At 37.1% G+C, this 23,962-nt stretch overlaps 1 protein-coding gene across 1 annotated transcript; it reads right to left on the bottom strand.

The window, feature by feature from the left end:
- Positions 1-6,302: 6,302 nt before the first annotated feature.
- LOC128229121 (uncharacterized) lies at positions 6,303-15,039 on the bottom strand. The gene is made up of 2 exons (XM_052940809.1): positions 14,902-15,039; positions 6,303-8,262 (listed from the first exon to the last, which is right to left on the bottom strand). Exon 2 carries the CDS (start codon positions 8,253-8,255, stop codon positions 7,374-7,376), a length of 882 nt encoding a protein of 293 aa, XP_052796769.1. The 5' UTR covers positions 8,256-8,262; positions 14,902-15,039; the 3' UTR covers positions 6,303-7,373.
- Between the last annotated feature and the right edge of the window lie 8,923 nt (positions 15,040-23,962).

Here is a 23,962-nt window from a genome sequence, read left to right on the forward strand (position 1 = left end):
GCCACAGTGGGCCGGAGAAGTACTATATGTACTATGGATATGTTAGAACGATGCCACATTGGGCCGGAGAAGTACTAAATGCACTATGGATATGATACAACGATGTCACAGTGGGCCGGAGTAGTACTATATGCACTATGGATATGTTACAACGATGCCACAGTGGGCCGGAGTAGTACTATATGCACTATGGATATGTTACAACGATGCCACATTGGGCCGGAGTAGTACTTTATGCACTATGGATATGTTACAACGATGCCACAGTGGACCGGAGTAGTACTATATGAACTATGGATATGTTAGAACGATGCCACAGTGGGCCGGAGTAGTACTATATGCACTATGGATATCATACAACGATGCCAGAGTGGGCCGGAGTAGTACTATATGCAATATGTATATGATATAACGATGCCACAGTGGGCCGGAGAAGTACTATATGTACTATGGAAATGATACTACGATGCCAAAATGGGCCGGAGAAGTTCTAAATGCACTATGGATATAATATAACGATGCCACGGTGGGCGGGAGAAGTACTATATGTACTATGGATATGATATAACGAAGCCACAGTGGGCCGGAGTAATACTATATGCAATATGGATATGATATAACAATGCCACGGTGGGCCGGAGTAGAACTATATGCAATATGGATAAGATATAACGATGCCACAGTGGGCCGGAGTAGTACTATATGCAATATGGATCAGATACAACGATGCCACAGTGAGAGGGAGTAGTACTATATGCACTATGGATATGTTATAACGATGTCACATTGGGCCGGAGAAGTACTAAATGCAGTATAGATATGATACAACGATGCCACAGTGGGCGGAGTAGTACTATATGAACTATGGATATGATACAACGATGCCACAGTGGGCCGGAGTAGTACTTAAGGCAGTATAGATATGATATAACGATGCCACAGTGAGAGGGAGTAGTACTAAATGCAATATGGATATGATACAACGATGACACAGTGGGCTGGAGTAGTACTATATGCAATATGGATATGATATAACGATGCCACAGTGGGCCGGAGTAGTACTATATGCAATATGGATATGATATAAGGATGTCACAGTAGGCCGGAGTAGTACTAAATGCAGTTCAGATATGATATAACGATGTCACAGTGGCTGGGAGAAGTACTAAATGCAGTAAAGATAGGATATAACGATGCCACAATGGGCTGGAGAAGTACTATATGTACTATGGATATAATATAACGATGCCATAGTGGGCGGGAGAAGTACTAAATGCACTATGGGTATGATATAACGATACCACAGTGGGCGGGAGAAGTACTATATGCACTATGGATATAATAGAACGATGCCACAGTGAGAGGGAGTAGTACTATATGCACTATGGATATAATATAACGATGCCACAGTGAGAGGGAGATGTACTAAATGCACTATGGATATAATATAACGATGCCACAGTTGGCGGGAGAAGTACTATATGTACTATGGATATAATATAACGATGCCACAGTGGGCGGGAGAAGTACTAAATGCACTATGGGTATGATATAACGATGCCACAGTGGGCGGGAGAAGTACTAAATGTACTATGGGTATAATATAACGATGCCACAGTGGGCGGGAGAAGTACTAAATGCACTATGGGTATAATATAACGATGCCACAGTGGGCGCGAGAAGTACTATATGTACTATGGATATAATATAATGATGCCACAGTTGGCGGGAGAAGGACTAAATGCACTATGGATGTAATATAACGATGCAACAGTGGGCGGGAGAAGTACTAAATGCACTATGGGTATGATATAACGATGCCACAGTGGGCGGGAGAAGTACTAAATGTACTATGGGTATGATATAACGATGCCACATTGGGCCGGAGAAGTACTAAATGCACTGTGGATATGATACAACGATGTCACAGTGGGCCGGAGAAGTACTATATGCACTATGGATATGTTAGAACGATGCCACAGTGGGCGGGAGTAATACTATATGCACTATGGATATGTTAGAACGATGCCACAGTGGGCGGAAGTAATACTATATGCACTATGGATATGATAGAACGATGCCACATTGGGCCGGAGAAGTACTAAATGCACTATGGGTATGAGATAACGATGCCACAGTGGGCGGGAGTAATACTATATGCACTATGGATATGTTAGAACGATGCCACATTGGGCCGGAGAAGTACTAAATCCACTATGGATATGATACAACGATGTCACAGTGGGCCGGAGAAGTACTATATGCACTATGGATATGATACAACGATGCCACAGTGGGCCGGAGTAGTACTATATGCACTATGGATATCTTACAACGATGCCACAGTGGGCCGGAGTAGTACTATATGCACTATGGATATGTTACAACGATGCCACATTGGGCCGGAGTAGTACTTTATGCACTATGGATATGTTACAACGATGCCACAGTGGACCGGAGTAGTACTATATGAACTATGGATATGTTAGAACGATGCCACAGTGGGCCGGAGCAGTACTATATGCACTATGGATATCATACAACGATGCCACAGTGGGCCGGAGTAGTACTATATGCAATATGTATATGATATAACGATGCCACAGTGGGCCGGAGCAGTACTATATGTACTATGGAAATGATACAACGATGCCAAAATGGGCCGGAGAAGTACTAAATGCACTATGGATATAAAATAACGATGCCACAGTGGGCGGGAGAAGTACTATATGTACTATGGATATGATATAACGATGCCACAGTGGGCCGGAGTAGTACTATATGCAATATGGATATGATATAACGATGCCACGATGGGCCGGAGTAGAACTATATGCAATATGGATATGATATAACGATGCCACAGTGGGCCGGAGTAGTACTATATGCAATATGGATCAGATACAACGATGCCACAGTGAGAGGGAGTAGTACTATATGCACTATGGATATGTTATAACGATGTCACATTGGGCCGGAGAAGTACTAAATGCAGTATAGATATGATACAACGATGCCACAGTGGGCGGAGTAGTACTATATGAACTATGGATATGATACAACGATGCCACAGTGGGCCGGAGTAGTACTTAAGGCAGTATAGATATGATATAACGATGCCACAGTGAGAGGGAGTAGTACTAAATGCAATATGGATATGATACAACGATGACACAGTGGGCCGGAGTAGTACTATATGCAATATGGATATGATACAACGATGCCACAGTGGGTCGGAGTAGTACTATATGCAATATGGATATGATATAAGGATGTCACAGTAGGCCGGAGTAGTACTAAATGCAGTTCAGATATGATATAACGATGTCACAGTGGCTGGGAGAAGTACTAAATGCAGTAAAGATAGGATATAACGATGCCACAATGGGCTGGAGAAGTACTATATGTACTATGGATATAATATAACGATGCCACAGTGGGCGGGAGAAGTACTAAATGCACTATGGGTATGATATAACGATACCACAGTGGGCGGGAGAAGTACTATATGTACTATGGATATAATAGAACGATGCCACAGTGAGAGGGAGCAGTACTATATGCACTATGGATATAATATAACGATGCCACAGTGAGAGGGAGATGTACTAAATGCACTATGGATATAATATAACGATGCCACAGTTGGCGGGAGAAGTACTATATGTACTATGGATATAATATAACGATGCCACAGTGGGCGGGAGAAGTACTAAATGCACTATGGGTATGATATAACGATGCCACAGTGGGCGGGAGAAGTACTAAATGTACTATGGGTATGATATAACGATGCCACAGTAGGCGGGAGAAGTACTAAATGCACTATGGGTATAATATAACGATGCCACAGTGGGCTCGAGAAGTACTATATGTACTATGGATATAATATAATGATGCCACAGTTGGCGGGAGAAGGACTAAATGCACTATGGATGTAATATAACGATGCAACAGTGGGCGGGAGAAGTACTAAATGCACTATGGGTATGATATAACGATGCCACAGTGGGCGGGAGAAGTACTAAATGCACTATGGGTATGATATAACGATGCCACAATGGGCGATATAACGATGCCACAGTGAGAGCGAGAAGTACTATATGTACTATGGATATAATATAACGATGCCACAATGAGAGGGAGTAGTACTATATGTACTATGGATATAATATAACGATGCCACAGTGAGAGGGAGTAGTACTAAATACACTATGGATATGATTCAACGACGCCACAGTGGGCCGGAGTAGTACTAAATGCACTATGGATATAATATAACGATGCCACAGTGAGAGGGAGTAGTACGAAATGCACTATGGATATAATATAACGATGCCACAGTGGGCGGGAGAAGTACTAAATGCACTACGGATATAATATAACGATGCCACAGTGGGCGGGAGAAGTACTAAATGCACTATGGATATAATATAACGATGCCACAGTGGGCGGGAGAAGTACTAAATGCACTATGGGTATGATATAACGATGCCACAGTGGGCGGGAGAAGTACTATATGTACTATGGATATAATATAACGATGCCACAGTGAGAGGGAGTAGTACTATATGCACTATGGATATAATATAACGATGCCACAATGGGCGGGAGAAGTACTAAATGCACTATGGATATAATATAACGATGCCACAATGGGCGGGAGAAGTACTAAATGCACTATGGATATAATATAACGATGCCACAGTGGGCGGGAGAAGTACTAAATGCACTATGGATATAATATAACGATGCCACAGTGGGCGGGAGAAGTACTAAATGCACTATGGGTATGATATAACGATGCCACAGTGGGCGGTAGAAGTACTATATGCACTATGGATATAATATAACGATGCCACAGTGAGAGGGAGTAGTACTAAATGCACTATGGATATAACATAACGATGCCACAGTGGGCGGGAGAAGTACTAAATGCACTATGGATATAATATAACGATGCCACAGTGGGCGGGAGAAGTACTATATGTACTATGGATATGATACAACGATGCCACAGTGGGCCGGAGTAGTACTATATGAATTATGGATATGATACAATGATGCCACAGTGGGCCGGAGTAGTACTTTATGCACTATGGATATGATACAACGATGCCACAGTGGGCCGGAGTAGTACTAAATGCACTATGGATATAATATAACGATGCCACAGTGAGAGGGAGTAGTACTATATGCACTATGGATATGTTATAACGATGTCACAGTGGGCCGGAGTAGTACTATATGCAATATGGATATGATACAACGATGCCACATTGGGCCGGAGTAGTACTAAATGCAGTATGGATATGATACAACGATGCCACAGTGGGCCGGAGTAGTACTATATGCAGTATAGATATGATACAATGATGCCACAGTGGGCCGGAGTAGTACTATATGAACTATGGATATGATACAACGATGCCACAGTGGGCCGGAGTAGTACTATATGCAATATGGATATGATACAACGATGCCACAGTGGGTAGGAGTAGTACTATATGCAATATGGATATGATATAACGACGCCACATTGGGCCGGAGTAGTACTATAAGCAATATGGATATGATATAAGGATGTCACAGTAGGTAGGAGTAGTACTAAATGCAGTATGGATATGATACAACGATGCCACATTGGGCCGGAGTAGTACTATATGTACTATGGATATGATATAACGATGTCACATTGGGCCGGAGTAGTACTAAATGCAGTATGGATATGATACAACGATGCCACAGTGGGCCGGAGTAGTACTATATGCAATATGGATATGATATAACGACGCCACAGTGGGCCGGAGTAGTACTAGTTGCAGAATGGATATGATATAACGATGCCACAGTAGGCCGGATTAGTACTATATGCACTGTGGATATTATGATATAACGATGCCACAGTGGGTGGGAGAAGTACTAAATGCAGTATGTATATAACATAACGATGCCACAGTGGCTTGGAGAAGTACTTAATGCAGTAGGGATATGATGTGACGATGCCACGGTGGGCGAGAGAAGTTTTAAGTGCAGCATGGGTAGGACAGATACAAACACCGACAGAAGAACGACTAAATGTCCTGAATTTATTCCTACTTATTCTATATAACATTACATGACATAAGTTTTATTAGCATTTATGTTGTTACAAAAATAACATACAATGAAATACAGTGAAATAATTCTGCTTATGTCGATTTTTTTGTCTTGATTTTTTCGCTATGCCGAGCCCCTATTTCAGTCCCTGTGGTCGAATTTCACACATTTACTTTGCTCTTTTTGTCGAACTGTAGATCGAGTTGTAGGTGCGAATAAAATCATGACGGTTTGCGGTATGTCGCTAGATTACCGTATCTATCAATGTTTTATAATAATTATACAGATCTTAAAAGATATATAAATATGTTTGTAAAATATAATAGAAAATGTATACAAATAGTATATACGAGTAAATACTATATTATAAAAGTGTGGAGCGAACTAAAAGGCATGCTTTCGATTGAACTATACTAGGCATGCATATCACACATAAACTCAATTAAACTAAAACTAAATGGCATCCATAAGCATATTAAAAAGATAAGAAAAATAAAATTGTTGTTTTACAAACATGAAATATAAAACATAAAAATAGAAACATGAAAAGGTACATTTTAAAACTAAACCACTCTAGGCATGCAGATAATACAGGAAAGACAGCTATACAAGCTATTGGCTCTACAAGCAATTGTAGAATAACAAACTAAGGAAACGGTGGAACAATGAATAAAGCTTGGACATACGCAAAGTGTTAAACAACAAAACAGTGGTTGAGACAGGCGCGCAGCTGCCTATACGCGAGTACGCGGCTGAATCCATATGATTCTGACAAAAACAGCCAATGTTGCAGTATGCGTACTTGATTACATGATCCTAAAACTGTCCATTTTTCAGTACTAAATAAAGCACCTGAGAACGCCCAGAATGCACCAGATTGCACCGTTGTTTTAAAAAATGCTCCCGGACCCACTAGCACAATTATGAATCCACATGAATAGGGGGTAAGCTACGCTCTGATAGAACATCTGCAACCACTCAGTAATGATCAGTCTTTAGAACTCTTTGAAGTCTGTGGTTGTACGTTATTCGTTTGGTAGACTATTCCATACCAGAACTGCTTCAAACCGAAAAATTGTCAAAGTACTTAGCCATGTTTCAACGATTTAAACTTGTTTGACAATTTAGATGTATTTGCATGAGAACATTCTTTTTAGCCTTGAACGATTGCACGTTTCAAAACAATAGTGATATAAAACTATTATTTTCTCATTATTTTCTATGTATCTGTAATCAAAGTATTTTCTGTGATGATAACATTACTATTCTCGTTGTCAGTCATCTTCCAACAGTTCGCATTGCTCCATCTCATTTTCGGCGAATGCACTCTCTATCGGCGTACACTGTACTCGCACATGCTGGTTTTTCCAAGAGACATTTTTACACGTGCCACGGGAAGTAATCACAGCTATAACTTCATCTATCGAACTCCCTTCTACCGGCCTTGTCTCAATTTTTATAGGTGTGCTTTCATCTTTCTTAATATGCTTTTTATTGAATTCGGCGAATATTGCGTTAAGGTTCATAATGTAGTACGTCTTCACGATTTTGTCATCTCGTTTTCGTCTTATAGAAACTGGTAGAGATGTCTTTGGCAATGAAAGGGTCGTAGTTACAGTGAAGTCAAGTATTGAGGGTTGTTCATAAACGAACAACGTTGCACGGGCGCGATTCCAGCGCGGGACCACAACGTTTGTATCGATATTCCAAGTGAGAGTCTCGGTAAACTCTTGGCCTTTGGTTTCAGTCACCGACAAGGACCCATTCACTCCACCCCCAAACTTAACAATACCCGCTAGATCCACTTCCAAATTAGTTTCAGCACCAATAGTGTAGTTCTCCTGCAGCTCAATCCTAGTAGTCGCAGTAGTCTCCCTTGATGTTGAAAACGTGTAGCTCTGTTTTGTGTTGGTTTTATTCTCGTACTCCGAATAATACAACTCCACGTTTCTCTGATTCACTTTTCCGGTCACCGGTCTCTCTTTACTCTCAGTCCTGTGTGAGAAATCGAGGTATCCCCAGCGTATGTCGAAGTAAAATTTAGGCTTTCTGTTGAAAATGCCCCTTATAAACCCCATATCGTCTTGAAAACAGTCCCATGCATATTTTTCAATAAGCTCCTGCAGGTTAATTTGGTATATCTTGTTCTCTGGCATCTTGATTCTGAAATAGATAAGCAATAAACATTGTAACAAAGGCAACAAAACCGGATATCAACGCCCATTCGTGTAATTCAGTTGATTAACGCACAAGTCCACGCACGCACGCACATGCCGACAATAGATGAGTTGCTAGACACGGCGTGTAAATGTACTTGTGTAGCTACACGTACATGTAAAAGCTGCATTTGCGTTTAAAGGTGGACTGCGAATTCACTTATAATTTGTTCTTGTGGGCACGATGATACTCGCATAGATCACTTTCTGTCACTTGCTATTGTTCATGTATTCCAAATTTTGTATAATGAGCTCATTTTAGTTCTTGCTTCCATAACGTGAATGTAGATTATTATTTTTATGCTTAATACACGTCCCAAAAGGTTTTATATAACGTGTTCGCTCAGGTTTATCTAAGCCCATATCTGCATGGCGCTGTGCACAATATGTATTCTAAACACAAAAGCATCCGTAAAAGTAGAGTTTTGCGATAAAACCGAGCTAATACCCGTATAAACATTGACTCAAATGATTTCCCATTACTAAACATATTGAAACATTCACACGGAAAGAAATAAACAGTGTTTGTAGTGTGTGCTTTACACTGTTTTTCACCATTTCAAACTCGGAATAAAAGTCATTTGTTGCCGTTATTTACAATTAAACTATAGTTTGTTCATATGCATTGAAAAAGAGACATACTGACCATAAATAATGAAACGATTATCGAGTACAATCGATAAATCGTGCCTAAAAATGTTTGTCGGCGACAATCGATAGTGGTTGTCCAAAATCGATTTTGCTTATATAACTTCCGGTAATTACGCATAATTTTATAATGATGTTGCTAACATGTACTTGGTGCGGTATGATTCATTTTGCAACTGATGTCCGATTATAATATATGCGTTTTGTTATAATGTTCTGTCGTCATTCCCATTCCAATTAAAAAATACTTTCATGCATAACCTGTTAACATTTGACACACAGATGCATTCATAAAAGTTCATTGATGGATTATTATGAAATGTTTGCTCTGGAACACGAGTGAATGATAAACAATGAAAATAACTATATTTCTCCATGAGCCGGAAATAGAAATGGCAGAGTCTACGTCATCAGCTGTCGAAATTGCGTGAGGGGCGTTCCAAGGGTAGCGGCGTAACAAACACTCTTTTTAAAAAGGGGTATTCAGAAAAAAAATACCCCAAAATTAGCATAAAAGAAACACTTTTTGTATCTCAGTGTAGGATCGAATGTTATTTTACTTTTGGCCATAGAAAACAACAACAATATTTTTATTCGTGGTTTCGCCACTCGTAAAAATATGCTTTTCTATGACACTCGTGAAATAAAATACGATCTTACACTAAAATCAACAAACATCCTATATATATTAGTTTCAAATATTGCATGAATGTTTCAGCTCATAACTTAACATAACGAATCAAAATTATAATTGTATATACTTGTACAAACATACACTTAACAATATAGTCCTCTATTTCATTGCACTGCTATATACTGTAATGTATGTTCCTTTCTCTAGGCACTCTAGGGGACTTAGTCATATAGTCAAATAATTTCAGTTGGCTGTCTAAATTAAGACATTTTAGGAAAAGTAACACAAAAGTTTCAACTACTTGTTTTTTTATCAAAATGTTATCAATTATATCTCTGTTTGGTCTGGGTCTTCAGTCAAACCTATATTAAGTGGCTACCTTTGGTAAAAGGCCAAAGCGGCTGGTTAATCCAGGTTGGGAATTTCCGCCACATAAACCTTTTAAAACAGGCGGCCCTTTAACCAAATTTGACTGTATCACCAAATACAAGAACTTTCGTCTTATCAACATTCATATTTAACTTCCTTTTATTACAATACAGTCAACAAAATCGTTCATTAAAGATACATTTTCATGTTCAGTTTTTGCAAATAGTACTGTACGATACGCATAAAGCGATTCTACTAATGTCAAGTATACATCAAGATTAGCATCAATAATATCAATATAAGAGAAAGTATTGCTTGATATGTAATATTCTATAGATTAATACGTGCAATTCGTACCTTAATACGTGCATTTAAGCTACGTGATATTTTCACATTATACATCCATAGACATACAAATGTAAATTAAGTTATCAATAATGTATAGAATTTATATGAAAAACATAATATTATATTATTAACTTTTAAACGATTGAGATAAATATTAAACAGGGAGATATAAAAATGTTAATAATATTAAATGTTATTTGCCGATAACTGTTTATTGAAATAATTCACAGTGAGTCATACAAAAAAAGCAAATATATCCTGATAACACTTTAATCTAGAACGCGATTCATACTTCCGGAGTCAGTCGTTTAATGATTGACGAAAATCGTCCATTACAAGAAAAAATAAACATGACCAATACAAGCACACGCTTATGGTTGGCAGATGGATATGAACAATAGTCAATACTATCTTATTTTATCCGATTCTTCAGATCTTTGTTAAAGTTAAAACTTTGTTAACCTCATCGTTGTTAACTTTTAAATTAACACTGCTCTCAACCTAATTTAACCTGGCCTCAATATCACGAAAATACTTCAAATGTAAATCTCAAACTCAGTCTCAACTCATTTTACCACATAACATCAAAATTTATTAAAAATTATATATGTTTTTTACAACTTTATAAGTGCATTCTATCGATGAATATGCTGATATAAGCCTTTGGTCGAATTCCAAGGTAAATATATTCTACAGCCCAAACTGTATTTGAGTACAATTCCGTTTTCTTAATAAAAAATCCTCAAGTATAATTTTGCTCTAGAATCAGTTTTCTTTGAACTATTGACAAAATCTTTTTATAAACACATTTTATGAGAAAATACGTTTTCAAAACAATTAAAAACATGCAAGATTTTGCATCATACTATACTTTCATTTGTTAAAATGAGTTAAGATTGAGATTGAGATTTGACTTAAGTATTTTTGTGATATTGGGGCCCGATTTTCAATACACGTTTCACGACGGTACGCTATGTGGATGATGCAGTTCACAGCATACCAAGTTTGAGGAACACAGATACAAGCATTATCCAGTTTTTGAACAAAGGCGGATTTTGATCTCATGATCACAACGACGTTGACCCTTGAACAAAAAAGACGTCAAAAAAGTGATGGTTATGTTTGAGGGACCTCTACCAAGTGCGAGGTCTCTTGGCCAATAACGACCTTGACATATATCTACTGACCTCAAAAGCTATAAGGTTCATCTGCTGATCATGACCAATCCTTCAATGTACCAAGTTTATGGTCCGTGAGACAAATGTTCTTTTGCAGCCAATGGTATAAACAATGGTAAATAATTACCTCGGTAAGTAAAACCACCGGTAAATTCTGTGGTAATATTACCAAGCCGGTAAATGCGTTTGTATAAAAGTAATTACCAAGGCGGTAAATCTGATATCAAATGTAAACCAATTTTCAACTGAAAGTTACGACGACCTTGACCTTTGAACCACTGGGCTCAAAATCAATAGAGTTCGTCTCGAAGTCATGATGAACCTACATATTACGTTTAATGTCCCTGGCCTAAACATTCTCATATATTGATCTGAAACCTATTTTCAGCTGAAGGTACTCTTAAGGTCACAATTACATTGAACTTCGATAAACTGACCCAAAAATCGTGGAAACGCGACGTCAGTTTGAAATAGGTTTCAGTATTGTACCATGGATGGTCACGTGATCAAAATGAACCAGCCTTCATTATAATTGTATACAAACAACTATAAAATATGTTTGATGAAATACAACCATTATAAACAAACATTTGTATTTTGATCGCATGGTACTCCATGGTACGACATTGAAACCTTTTCCAAACTGTCAACAACAAAATAACACAAAGCAATTGATACTTGCTCCTTATTTATATGAAAACTTGACACAAAAACGTAATATTTACGTATAATAAAATATGTTCTTTTCTGTTCTGTATACTATTATAGTTTGATAGATTTGTGATTCACAATTCCAGTTCATCCTAGATTGATTATAATATTTATTTAATATTTCACAGTATATTGTATAATGGTAATTGTAATATATTTAATATGTATATGAAAGACAAAAACTGTATAGTTTACGTGTAATAAATTCTGTTCTGTTCTGTTCTGTTCCGTATCAAAGCGTACGATTTGTGTATGGGCTTATTTTTAAATCTGTATGCATCACAAAGGCAGACATTTAACTTGGGAACAACTTTCGAATATACATGTGATCTTTTATTCCTTGTTGCATTCATATAGATACAATTACGTTGTTTACCTATCAAGCGATTGATTTTAAAGCCCTTTTGTTCATATTACAATAGTGAATTCAGATATTGTCCAAAGTGCACGTATAACAGTTTTAATGTTTGTTGATTTCTTTTTCCTACCTTCACTATTGAGATGTACTGAGAAACCATGATCTTCAAAATAATAGCGCAGTAACACTAACAAATAAGTGTCGTCACCAACAGAACAGTGTGTTTTGGCTTTGATTAGTTCACAATTATCAAAATCTGCATCCACTCCTATATGTTCCAGTTTCACTGCCAGCATGTTTCATTGTGTTGTTCGCAACACAATCTACTCACATTTCTGACCGATTAATTCCTGCATTAATTTCTGAACATGCTGGCCTGGACAAGATCCACTGTGCCCTCTGAGCTTGTCAAGCCACCAACTGTTTTAACACTGCATATCAACATCTATTCTATGATGACGTCCGTAGATAACCCAGCCCAGTTTCTGTCAGAATGTTGAACACCATATATGCCTTCCATGAAATTCTTGTAGACTTGAGGATATGTTGTTGATAAATCCCTATTCAGGTAAATGTAAGTAGATTTTGCATATGCATTGTGACCAGTCGCTGCAAAAAATGGGAGCATTTCTAATAAGGACTGTAAGTGAAGCAGTCAGTCATCAGTACGTTCGCCTTTCAAAACGTCTAGCAATTCCAGATAATACACCATAGCTTGACAGTTATTCTTTCTTTCATGTTTATATCCGCATTACATTTTCTGCATACACAGTCTCTAACAACTCCCGAGTCATTCATAACTTTTCCAATGGTACCAAGAAAACTCATCTGGATATGCAGTGCACTAAGACGACAAACAATCTGTGACATCGGACTGCTTTGAGGCTGTGGGGCTATTATCAATTGTGTTTTGTACCACAACGGCTGGTCAAATGTGATAATTGGATCAACATTGTAGGTCGTCGCCAAATCTTTGACAAAAAGACCGTGTGGAGTAAATACATGATTCATTACTCGTATCCATGTCTAGCATTGGCAAAAATATTGCCGTTGAAACTTAAGGGTGTGATCCAGCATGAACCATTTGCATCACTCAATTCCACTGTGGTGTCCTTGGTCAAAATAACCTAGACAATTTCCATAGCATGTCAATGTTGTAACTCCTCTTGTCATTGATTCTGGCAGCGGTGCAAATTGGTTGGTTTACTATGTATAGGGACCTTGAAAATCTTAACTTTCCCATATGCTGCTATGTCCGCTGATGTCACATCGGTTCTATGAACTCTCCTGCTCAGTTTCATCCCTGGTGTTATGGATATCATCATTTCCATACCATGGAAGGTATTCAGACCATACGTTTATTATAGTTCACATTGTCGGCCATGAATTGCAAACACATACTTTGTGTATGACAAGGTATTCTACAGGTTTGCGTTACAGTAGCACACTTTTCATACTTCTGTATTTTATGATACGATACATGAAATGATCAAAAGTTGTGCAATAGAATAAGATGAAGATTAATAATTGAAAAACCTGTAACACTTCCCCACCCACCCTGCTCAGTATGCGTTTGTATTAGCTAGTGTTCAATTTCAGTAAGTTCAGACCTGTTCTAAAAAAAATCAAAAATTACACATTTCGAATTCGTTGAGCATTTAAAAGGCTTTATTAGCCAATTTTGATATAAATAATTAAATAAAACGAAACAAAAAAATAATCATTTTGAGAAAAATAAAAAGAAATATGTATATATATTTTTTTAAATATTTTAATAAAAATAGAAACTATGCCATAACAAGACTTATTCCTATAAATTTAGATATAATAGTGACAATAAAAAAAATAAACATTCAAAGCCAGAAAATGCAATACCTTTAAGCAGTTATATGATAACTGGTATTTTTCAAAATTATGGCGGCCATCTTGGCGGCCATCTTGAATTGTAGAGTTTCCCAGCCGGGAACTTTTGGGAACTTTATGTTTATGGACACTACAGACATTGAACTTTTAGAAAACATAAGTTTCATTTCTGTATCAATTTTGTCCGGGTTCAGCCTGTTTTGAGGCTCAGTAGCCTTTACTAGTATATTTATGACTAATTGTGAAGCAAAGTGGCGACAAAAATGTTTGTTCCGGTTTTTCAAGTATATTTTCACTTTTATATTTTTCGCTTTCATTTATAAAGAGTTAATAATTGTATACGTATTTTCCATGAATTGACATTTAACTGAAAAATGATAACGACGCGGTATTTTACAACCATTTAGTCCGTTTTAAGGACATTACATTGGTGTTTACTTGGGAATAAAAGCAGAATGAACAAATACATGTACAAACCTTGAACTTATACACAATATAAAGATCCTTCTTTCCAACAACTATAAAATATACAATGCAATAATTGGTTATAGTATCGATGGTTATAAAGTGTTGCGCTATCGTTATGAAAGAAACATTTTATATTAACGCTTATATTAATTCTTTTTTACAATATGAAAAAGAAAAGAAATGTGTTTTTCAATAGAAAATCTTTATTTAAATTATTATTTTTTGTTCAGTTGTCGCCAAAAGCTTGACTAGATCATGACAGCGCACCTGATAACGCATTACAAATAAACGGCAAACTAGGTTTTTATCTCAAGTGACACTAGGGGACAGGATGCGTTAATTATGTCAAGGAAGCATCTTCGTCATGGTGGATAACCCACGTGACTTATTGGTCAAGGACACGGCAACATATTTAAATAATAGGTTTCGATTCAGGTAGGTTTTTAAAAGATACCTTTCTTAAAATTGGGAGAATTTATGTCAAATAAAGACCATGACCCCCAAAATATAAAGAGCACACATCTTAGAACTTTCTCTAAAGCCCCCCCCCCCCCCCTCGCCCCCCCCGCCCCCTCTGAACTTTTTCTGAAAATTATAATCTTGATGAACTGAATTCTCGGAGTTGAATATTTTGACAAAGTACACGGCTCCTGACAAATCTATTTCTAAAATTTAGTTAAGTCGTAAATAATTCATACGATAATCATATTTCAGATTTATATCATCGAAAACGTTTTCGTATAAATGCAAAACGGAATTTCAACAGATCATAACAGGATAATATTTCTTCGTTCACTTTGCTTCCCCACCTTTCCCGCATACGTGTGTGTTGATAATGCACCAGTCAATTGTAACCACGGACCCCCAGGTCAGGATGTTTACCGAGTATAGCCGGGGAAATGGGCCGTGTTTTTACCTTTCCGGTGACTCCGCATTGCCGGGTGAATGCGGTGGTTTTATCTTCGCATTAAATATAGCGGGGAATGAGCCATACTTTGAGTCCCTGGGGTGCGGGGGCATTTGGCGTGGATTTTACTTCCAGTTCGTTCCCGCAGTGCAGGGATTTTAACCGGGCTTGGCTGGACCGAAAGTCAAAGTCCCCGCTATTCCCTGGACCTGGGGGCCGTGGTTACAATCGACCTTATATACAAAATTATTACTGTTTAAACATGTAGTAAAAAACTTACGGCAGTAGCAGGTATCCCGAATTATGTAAAACACAATTAATTTTTATTGTTTTCGCTAATAGTTTTCGGGTAAAATTGGACACAATCTTTAGACATGGAGGATCGAAAACATTTGATGACATTATATAAACAACCCCACGCCCTGCTTCCGGTATGGCACGCGTGACGAGCAATGACAGTCGAGTGAATGTTTCGCGTATCTGAACCAGCATGTGAAAGTGGGCTCCGGGTTAGATATCCAATCGAAGCTTGGTTGTTATCTTTCAGCAGTTGGCGCCATTCCGATCCGTCTAAAAATAGAAGAAGGTGACACTGTATCCCTTTAAGTTAAAAAATACAAAGCGTGTAACATTATTTCTTGTATAGTCACGTACATGACCATGTTTTCTCCCACCTCAGATAAGTAGATCGAATAATTGAACCATGCTAGATATTCTTATCTTGCCCACGGGCGAAGTTAAAATGCCCGTATGGAACTCCTTTTAATGGTCACCACATTGTAATTACCTCCCTTGTTGAAGACTGTCGTTTGTAGCATCATGGAAACCTTGTCTTGTGGCAATATTTAGAACGCTATTTTATTATTTCTCGCTTCGAATGTCACCATAAAACAGTTTTCACGCACAATTCAAGAAATAATGCTTCACTCCCCTTAGGACTATTTAAAGACCGATTTGACTATTAATATAATCGGAATCACTGCGCGCATATCCATTACAACCACGAATTATCGCATATCCATACGCAGTTACTTTCACTAAGCACAAAAGAGTTCCAGCAAAAAACACATGTTTACTTTATTATTTTTAACTGAGGTGGGAGAAAAAGCATCTACCATAGCCACTCGTGTAAGATAGGTTCATCCCGACCCTCGCGCGCTGAGATATGCCATTTGTTGCAATTTTGGGGTAAAAACTAAACACTTCACAGACACTCAATATTTTCTTTGTTATAGTACAACCGACGTACATTTTAAAGCAATGAAATTGTTAATAGACAATCATAAAGTATTTGACAAATCACTAAGAATTTCACTTTTCGTGGTTGTTTAAAGGTCCGCCTACAATCGTAACAACTCGGCCATCTCCGGCAAGCTTCGATATAGCCATATCTGTTTGATACTAGCCGAGGAGTTTCGATTGGTCCGTCTACTGCCATTTATCCGATACACACTCCCTGCGTCAGCTTTTGCCCCATCAATGTATTAGCCAATGAGGTTGTATTTCAAGTTAGTCGCTGCTCTACGCTCACTCCATCCATATTTATTAATTAAAGTGTCACTCTTATTAAAAATCAATACATTCACATGTATAAAAAACATACATTTTGAGTGATAAACCCTCAACTACTTATAAATAACGAATTTAAGGAAAATATTATTTACTAATAACAATATTATAACCGTGTATCTAATAGCTGAAAACGCAATTTTTTTTTTAAATGATTGGTGAATGCTAAATGATTTACTGCGATCTACTATCGTCTCATAAGGTAGCAATACCGTGTTTTCTGCACATTTCTTTCAAATTAAACTCGGTATCCTTCATAAGCATCATTGTTTTCGACATTTGTTCATCCTTTTTGGTATATTAAAACAATTGTATTAAATTTGTTAAATCTTATTTGGGAGCAATAGTGCATCTTTAAGAATTTACTGCATGTCATCTATCTATTACATAGATACGACTGTATATCATAGAATCTCTTCAATATATAGATATATATGTCATATAGGACACGGTCAGTTCGTCAAATCATAGGATTAGACAAATATTGTTTGAACAAACTTAAATACCAAAACTAGTTGTCTAATCTTTACTTAACAGGACTAAACTATTTGTTTCCATAACGTCTGCTACCGAAATCTAATAGACACACAGACACGCCATCTCTTATTTGGAGTTACAAGCTTAAGGCACGGTTGAACCGGTTTAACACTACCTATAGAGCCTATAACTTCAAATGCCCTTCTCTGAAAGACGAGTCGTAGTACACAGTTATTTCATAGTTATGTGTGTAATAGTGAAAATTTTTGTCCCGAGGTGGAGGGGCATTTGAACTGTTGCCAAAGGCCGACATCTATACCCCTTAAAATTCTCTACCTGCAGTTGATGTCTGACCTACTTGTATAAGGTTAAAGAATACTTCTACCAACTGTTTAACAACCAATTTATGGTACAACACATATACCATGGGGTTAATTCTAGAATGTAGCTGACAAATTAAAATATTAACTTACTGGAGCCTTACAAGATACAAAGAGCAGCGGCTCAGCTTTCAAAAAAATGTTAAACCCATTTAAAACAGTTTACACTACGAAGCAGCATTAAGCATTTGTAATATACGCGCGATGTGACGTCAAAGGTTGGAATAGTCTTTGGAATCGTTTCAACCTGCTAAAGATCTGACAGAACGGACCTGTAATATGTATTTTGTTATTACTACCTGCCTTCAATACCTATTTCAACTTTAATTTATTGGTTGACCTTGACGTGATGGTTATGACCTTGACAATTGGCCATTGTGAACCAGGTCAAATCCTGATTTCAAAAAATACGTCATATAGCCTGGGGCGGGTATGATATACAGCAATATACAAATACACGGGTAGAAAGGGCTGAATACCGTAGGTATATTTGAGCGTACACTTTTTTATTTAATGTATATCTAAACATTTCAAATTAACCTTCATCTTAATTCTCTTGTTTCAAATAGTGTATGTATGTTATTGATAGTTTTAGCATTCGTTTTATTGTGTTTGTTTACTTGTTTTCATTATCTCACTTGACAAACGTTAACATAGTTAAATTAGGAGTATCATCTCATGGATTTGAAATAAAAGCAGGAAGATGGCATAGACATGAACAAATATCTTATCAAGATCCAGTGCCATAAACGCTAATTTCCCTACAGGAATTGTGGTTGAGATTGGGTGATGCATCGCTAGTTGTAACAATACAGTTGATGCGATGTAATTGGCGAAAGTTGCTATACTGTGCTTCAATTTTATAACATAACACATATACAGAGCTGTATGTTTGACACATATATGTAAAGACCGTTGCAAAATTGAAACATATATTTAATCTTAATATTTAGTCACACATATATTGCAATACATTAATGATACACTCGTACACGTTCACTTTAGGTTAACTAAGTTAGAAGCTCCATAAACATAGGTCTTGGTGTCTATTTCGCTAGTTCGCAGCTGGTTCTTCAGTCTGATGAACCTTTGCTCTAGCTCACGGTAGACCCTCTTCCTTACCCACTGCTATCCACCGCTGGCGTGCTGGAATAGCCTGACCTCATTAGAAGCCTGCTTATTCTGGACCATGTCAACCGCTGGTGTGCTGGAACGTCTAGGCCCCGTAAGCAGCCTGCTCATTATGGACCATGTCAACCACAGTATATATATTAGAGAGGCATTGTCGCTAAAAGTAGGAACAAACCTCTGTTTCAATACTGCACTGCATTGTCTCTGTTAAAAAAAAACATTTCGGCAATGCCTCTGTTGCATAGCTGCATTTTCTAAGTATTAAACGTGTCATATATATATTTGTTATCTCTATCGCACTGTGGGCCACTGTGTTAAAACTAGTAATATTGTACCATTCTGCTTTGCCTTTGAATTCAATGTCAACGCCTTCGTATTGCCAAAACCCGAAGTCTTTAACTACGATTCAAGCGGTTTTGTCAGACATTTTGAAAGTATGTAAGCCTTTACAAGACCAAAACTCTATTCTCAGAATGTCCGTTCGTCTACTTCGATCAATCTGAATAAGTGGCTGCTAGTCAGAATATAGAATTTGGCATTTAGACCAAAAAAAGAGTCTTATGTATCTCAGGCGTATTAAAACAAGAGGCCCACGAAGGCATATGCTCTACTTGCATGACATTTTTTGTCATTTCCAAGGAATGTAAGTGATTGATCTCTAAATATTTCATTGAGAAAAAAAATCATCCTAGTTAAGCTACAAAAAGGAGTTATAGTATTTTTTTGGAATGGTACTTGGATCTATTTGGACAGATAGCCTTTATCCATGGCGACCTTCCCATGCAGTTTGGAAATATTGATCGTTAAAGATTTTAAAAGCAAAATACATGTATGAATATAAGTATGTTTAAGTCACTTTCAGATGGAGTGGATGTCGATTTGTGACTGGTGTTCTTTTAAAAGAGATTGTTGGGCATTATTGAACAGGTACATGTATGTATGTGCGCACTTGACATAATGTTAGAGATATATTGCCAGGATTCAATGATTTAATATCAGGACACCAAGTTTGGTGATAAGTGGTTGAACGTAAAGCCATATTTAGATAGCGGATACTGTGAATTCAGTTTTGCCAATTCAAGGGTCATACCTCTGAAGTGACTGAAACGGACATGGCTGGTTATCGAACCTGACCACTCCTAAAGTAATTGATAACAGTACCGATTTTAGGTAATTTACATGTATATAATTAAAAGGCAACTACTCTTGAGTGACTATGTACCAAGATATGGCTGGTTAACGAACGTGTCCAAGGTATTATTCTTATACACATTCTGGTCAAACTTGGTCATGAATGGACATAACTTTTTAAAGTTATCAATACCAATTGTAGGCAATTTCAATAATTAAAGGGCAATAACTATAGCGACTATAACGATATGGCTGGTTATCAAACTTGTCCTAGATTAATGCCCATACACATTCTGACCAAATTTGGGGATGATTGGACAAAGGCTTCAAAAAAGTTATTCAAAAAGAAAAATAATTCTTAATATAAGACTGAGAGAAAAGAAATCAATTTAATACCCTGTATGTTTTAATGTACATGTGTATACATAGTAGACAGCAAAATACAATTTTTTTTTTAATTTAGATACTCAAATAACAAAATATGTATCTGCATTTATTTTTGCATTTAGACAGCCATATAAGAAAGAAATAATGTTGACTACTTCTAAAAAAGACAAACATACCATAAAATATGATTCTAAAAGACATCAACAGTAACATTCATACAAGGTTTTGTACAACGATCAACTTTTTATTAAAACAATACTACAGTAGTGTTATACTATATAGTAGTCTATGTCCTTAAAATAAAATCAGACATGACTTTTTGAGATCAGAAACAAAGTCTTTAAAAATGACAACAGCAATACAAGCCGTTAATGTTTTTTTGTTTTTTTTAAGCAGACTAATGGGCAATCTGAATCCCACATAACTTAAACAAGAGCTGTTGCAGGACAGCACGCTGGACTAAATGTCGCTTTGTTTTAGAAACGAATAAAATAATGATGTGCCTGTCGAAGGCAATAAAAAAAGTTAAATTCAAAAGTAAACAAGAAAACGCCGCAATGCGACACCAGGTTTTTAATGATTGACAGAAGAACTTCAGCCTTTGTTCTAAGATTCAGTTTCAATTGGGTTTTTTCCCTATTTTTAGTAACAGTGACCTTGACCATAGGGGCCCCAAACGCAATACCATGGAAGTCTTTTATAAACCTTTCTACATGTACATACCAAGTTTTGTCACAATATGTCAACTCCAACTTAAGTTATTCAGTCCAAACCATTTTTCTATTTTTAGCAACAGTGACCTTGACCATGACTCTCAGAGCCCAAAACACACTCCCATTGAAGGTCTCCAGAAGCTCTTCCGATATATAAGTTTGGTTGCAATATGTCAACCCTAACTAAAGTTATTCAGTACAAACCATTTTTCTATATATAGCAACAGTGATCTTGACCTTGACCTCAATCCTAGAGGCTCCAAACACTATCCCATGAAAGGTCTTCATAAACTCTCCCTAAATACCAAGTTTGGTCAGTATATGTCAACCCTAATTAAAATTATTTGATACCGATAGTTGAATTTGTCGTCGCTCTCCCGCCCACCCATCTGAACAATGACACACATCATTCTAATAACAAGGTTTCACTTTATGAAAAAAGGCAATCAAGGGCCATAATTTCATTAATTTGCAATTTTCGGGCTAATATGGCTGAATACCGTAGGTATATTTGAGCGTACACTTTTTTATTTAATGTATATCTAAACATTTCAAATTAACCTTCATCTTAATTCTCTTGTTTCAAATAGTGTATGTATGTTATTGATAGTTTTTACATTCGTTTTATTGTGTTTGTTTACTTGTTTTCATTATCTCACTTGACAAACGTTAACATAGTTAAATTAGGAGTATCATCTCATGGATTTGAAACAAAAGCAGGAAGATGGCATAGACATGAACAAATATCTTATCAAGATCCAGTGCCATAAACGCTGATTTCCCTACAGGAATTGTGGTTGAGATTGGGTGATGCATCGTTAGTTGTAACAATACAGTTGATGCGATGTAATTGGCGATAATTGCTATACTGTGCTTCAATTTTATAACATAACACATATACAGAGCTGTATGTTTGACACATATATGTAAAGACCGTTGCAAAATTGAAACATATATTTAATCTTAATATTTATTCACACATATATTACAATACATTAATGATACACTCGTACACATTCACTTTAGGTTAACTAAGTTAGTAGCAGCATAAACATAGGTCTTGGTGTCTATTTCGCTAGTTCGCAGCTGGTTCTTCAGTCTGATGAACCTTTGCCCTAGCTCACGGTAGACCCTCTTCCTTAGCCACTGCTATCCACCGCTGGCGTGCTGGAATAGCCTGACCTCATTAGAAGCCTGCTTATTCTGGACCATGTCAACCGCTGGTGTGCTGGAACGGCTTGGCCTCGTAAGCAGCCTGCTCATTATGGACCATGTCAACCACAGTGTATATATTAGAGAGGCATTGTCGCTAAAAGTAGGAACAAACCTATGTTTCAATACTGCACTGCATTGTCTCTGTTAAAAAAAAACATTTCGGCAATGCCTCTGTTGCATAGCTGCATTTTCTAAGTATTAAACGTGTCATATATATATTTGTTATCTCTATCGCACTGTGGGCCACTGTGTTAAAACTAGTAATATTGTACCATTCTGCTTTGGCTTTGAATTCAATGTCAACGCCTTCGTATTGCCAAAACCCGAAGTCTTTAACTACGATTCAAGCGGTTTTGTCAGACATTTTGAAAGTATGTAAGCCTTTACAAGACCAAAACTCTTTTCTCAGAATGTCCGTTCGTCTACTTCGATCAATCTGAATAAGTGGCTGCTAGTCAGAATATAGAATTTGGCATTTAGACCAAAAAAAAGAGTCTTATGTATCTCAGGCGTATTAAAACAAGAGGCCCACGAAGGCATATGCTCTACTTGCATGACATTTTTTGTCATTTCCAAATTGTCAATTAATCAACCCTCTTAAACAAAGGCAAGGGAGAAAAACAACTGCCAAAACCATATATGAGTACAGATTGTCTCTCTTAAACTTATTTGATAAAGGAAAGGGAGGGAAAACAAATCAAAACTGCACTCTCTGAAAACTGGTTGTCTCTCTTAGACTGTATTTTTGACCTTGCAACAAAAGCAATTTTAATCATTTCAAGGGTCATACTCCAGTCATTCATGGCGGATCTGGCTGGATTTAAAAACAACTGACCTCTCATGGATATCCAGCTACCGTATAATTTAAAGCACTGACAAACAATTGTTAACAGACGCACGGACGACGGACACCGCGCCATCGCATAAGTTATTCTGACATTTGGCCAGTAAAGCGAAAGGAATAGGGAGCGAGTACCTGATTATTCTTTATTCGATGAATTGCTTTAATATAAAATCTGAAGCCATTTTTGCACTTAAAATTAGGGGAAAAGAAATACATAAAGCTTCTGAAAAGTTTTTACACAATTCAAAAGGAATGTAAGTGATTGATCTCTAAATATTTAATTGAAATAAAAAAAATCATCCTAGTTAAGCTACAA

The sequence above is a fragment of the Mya arenaria genome, chromosome 3 (assembly GCF_026914265.1).
Source record: "Mya arenaria isolate MELC-2E11 chromosome 3, ASM2691426v1".
NCBI lineage: Eukaryota > Metazoa > Mollusca > Bivalvia > Myida > Myidae > Mya > Mya arenaria.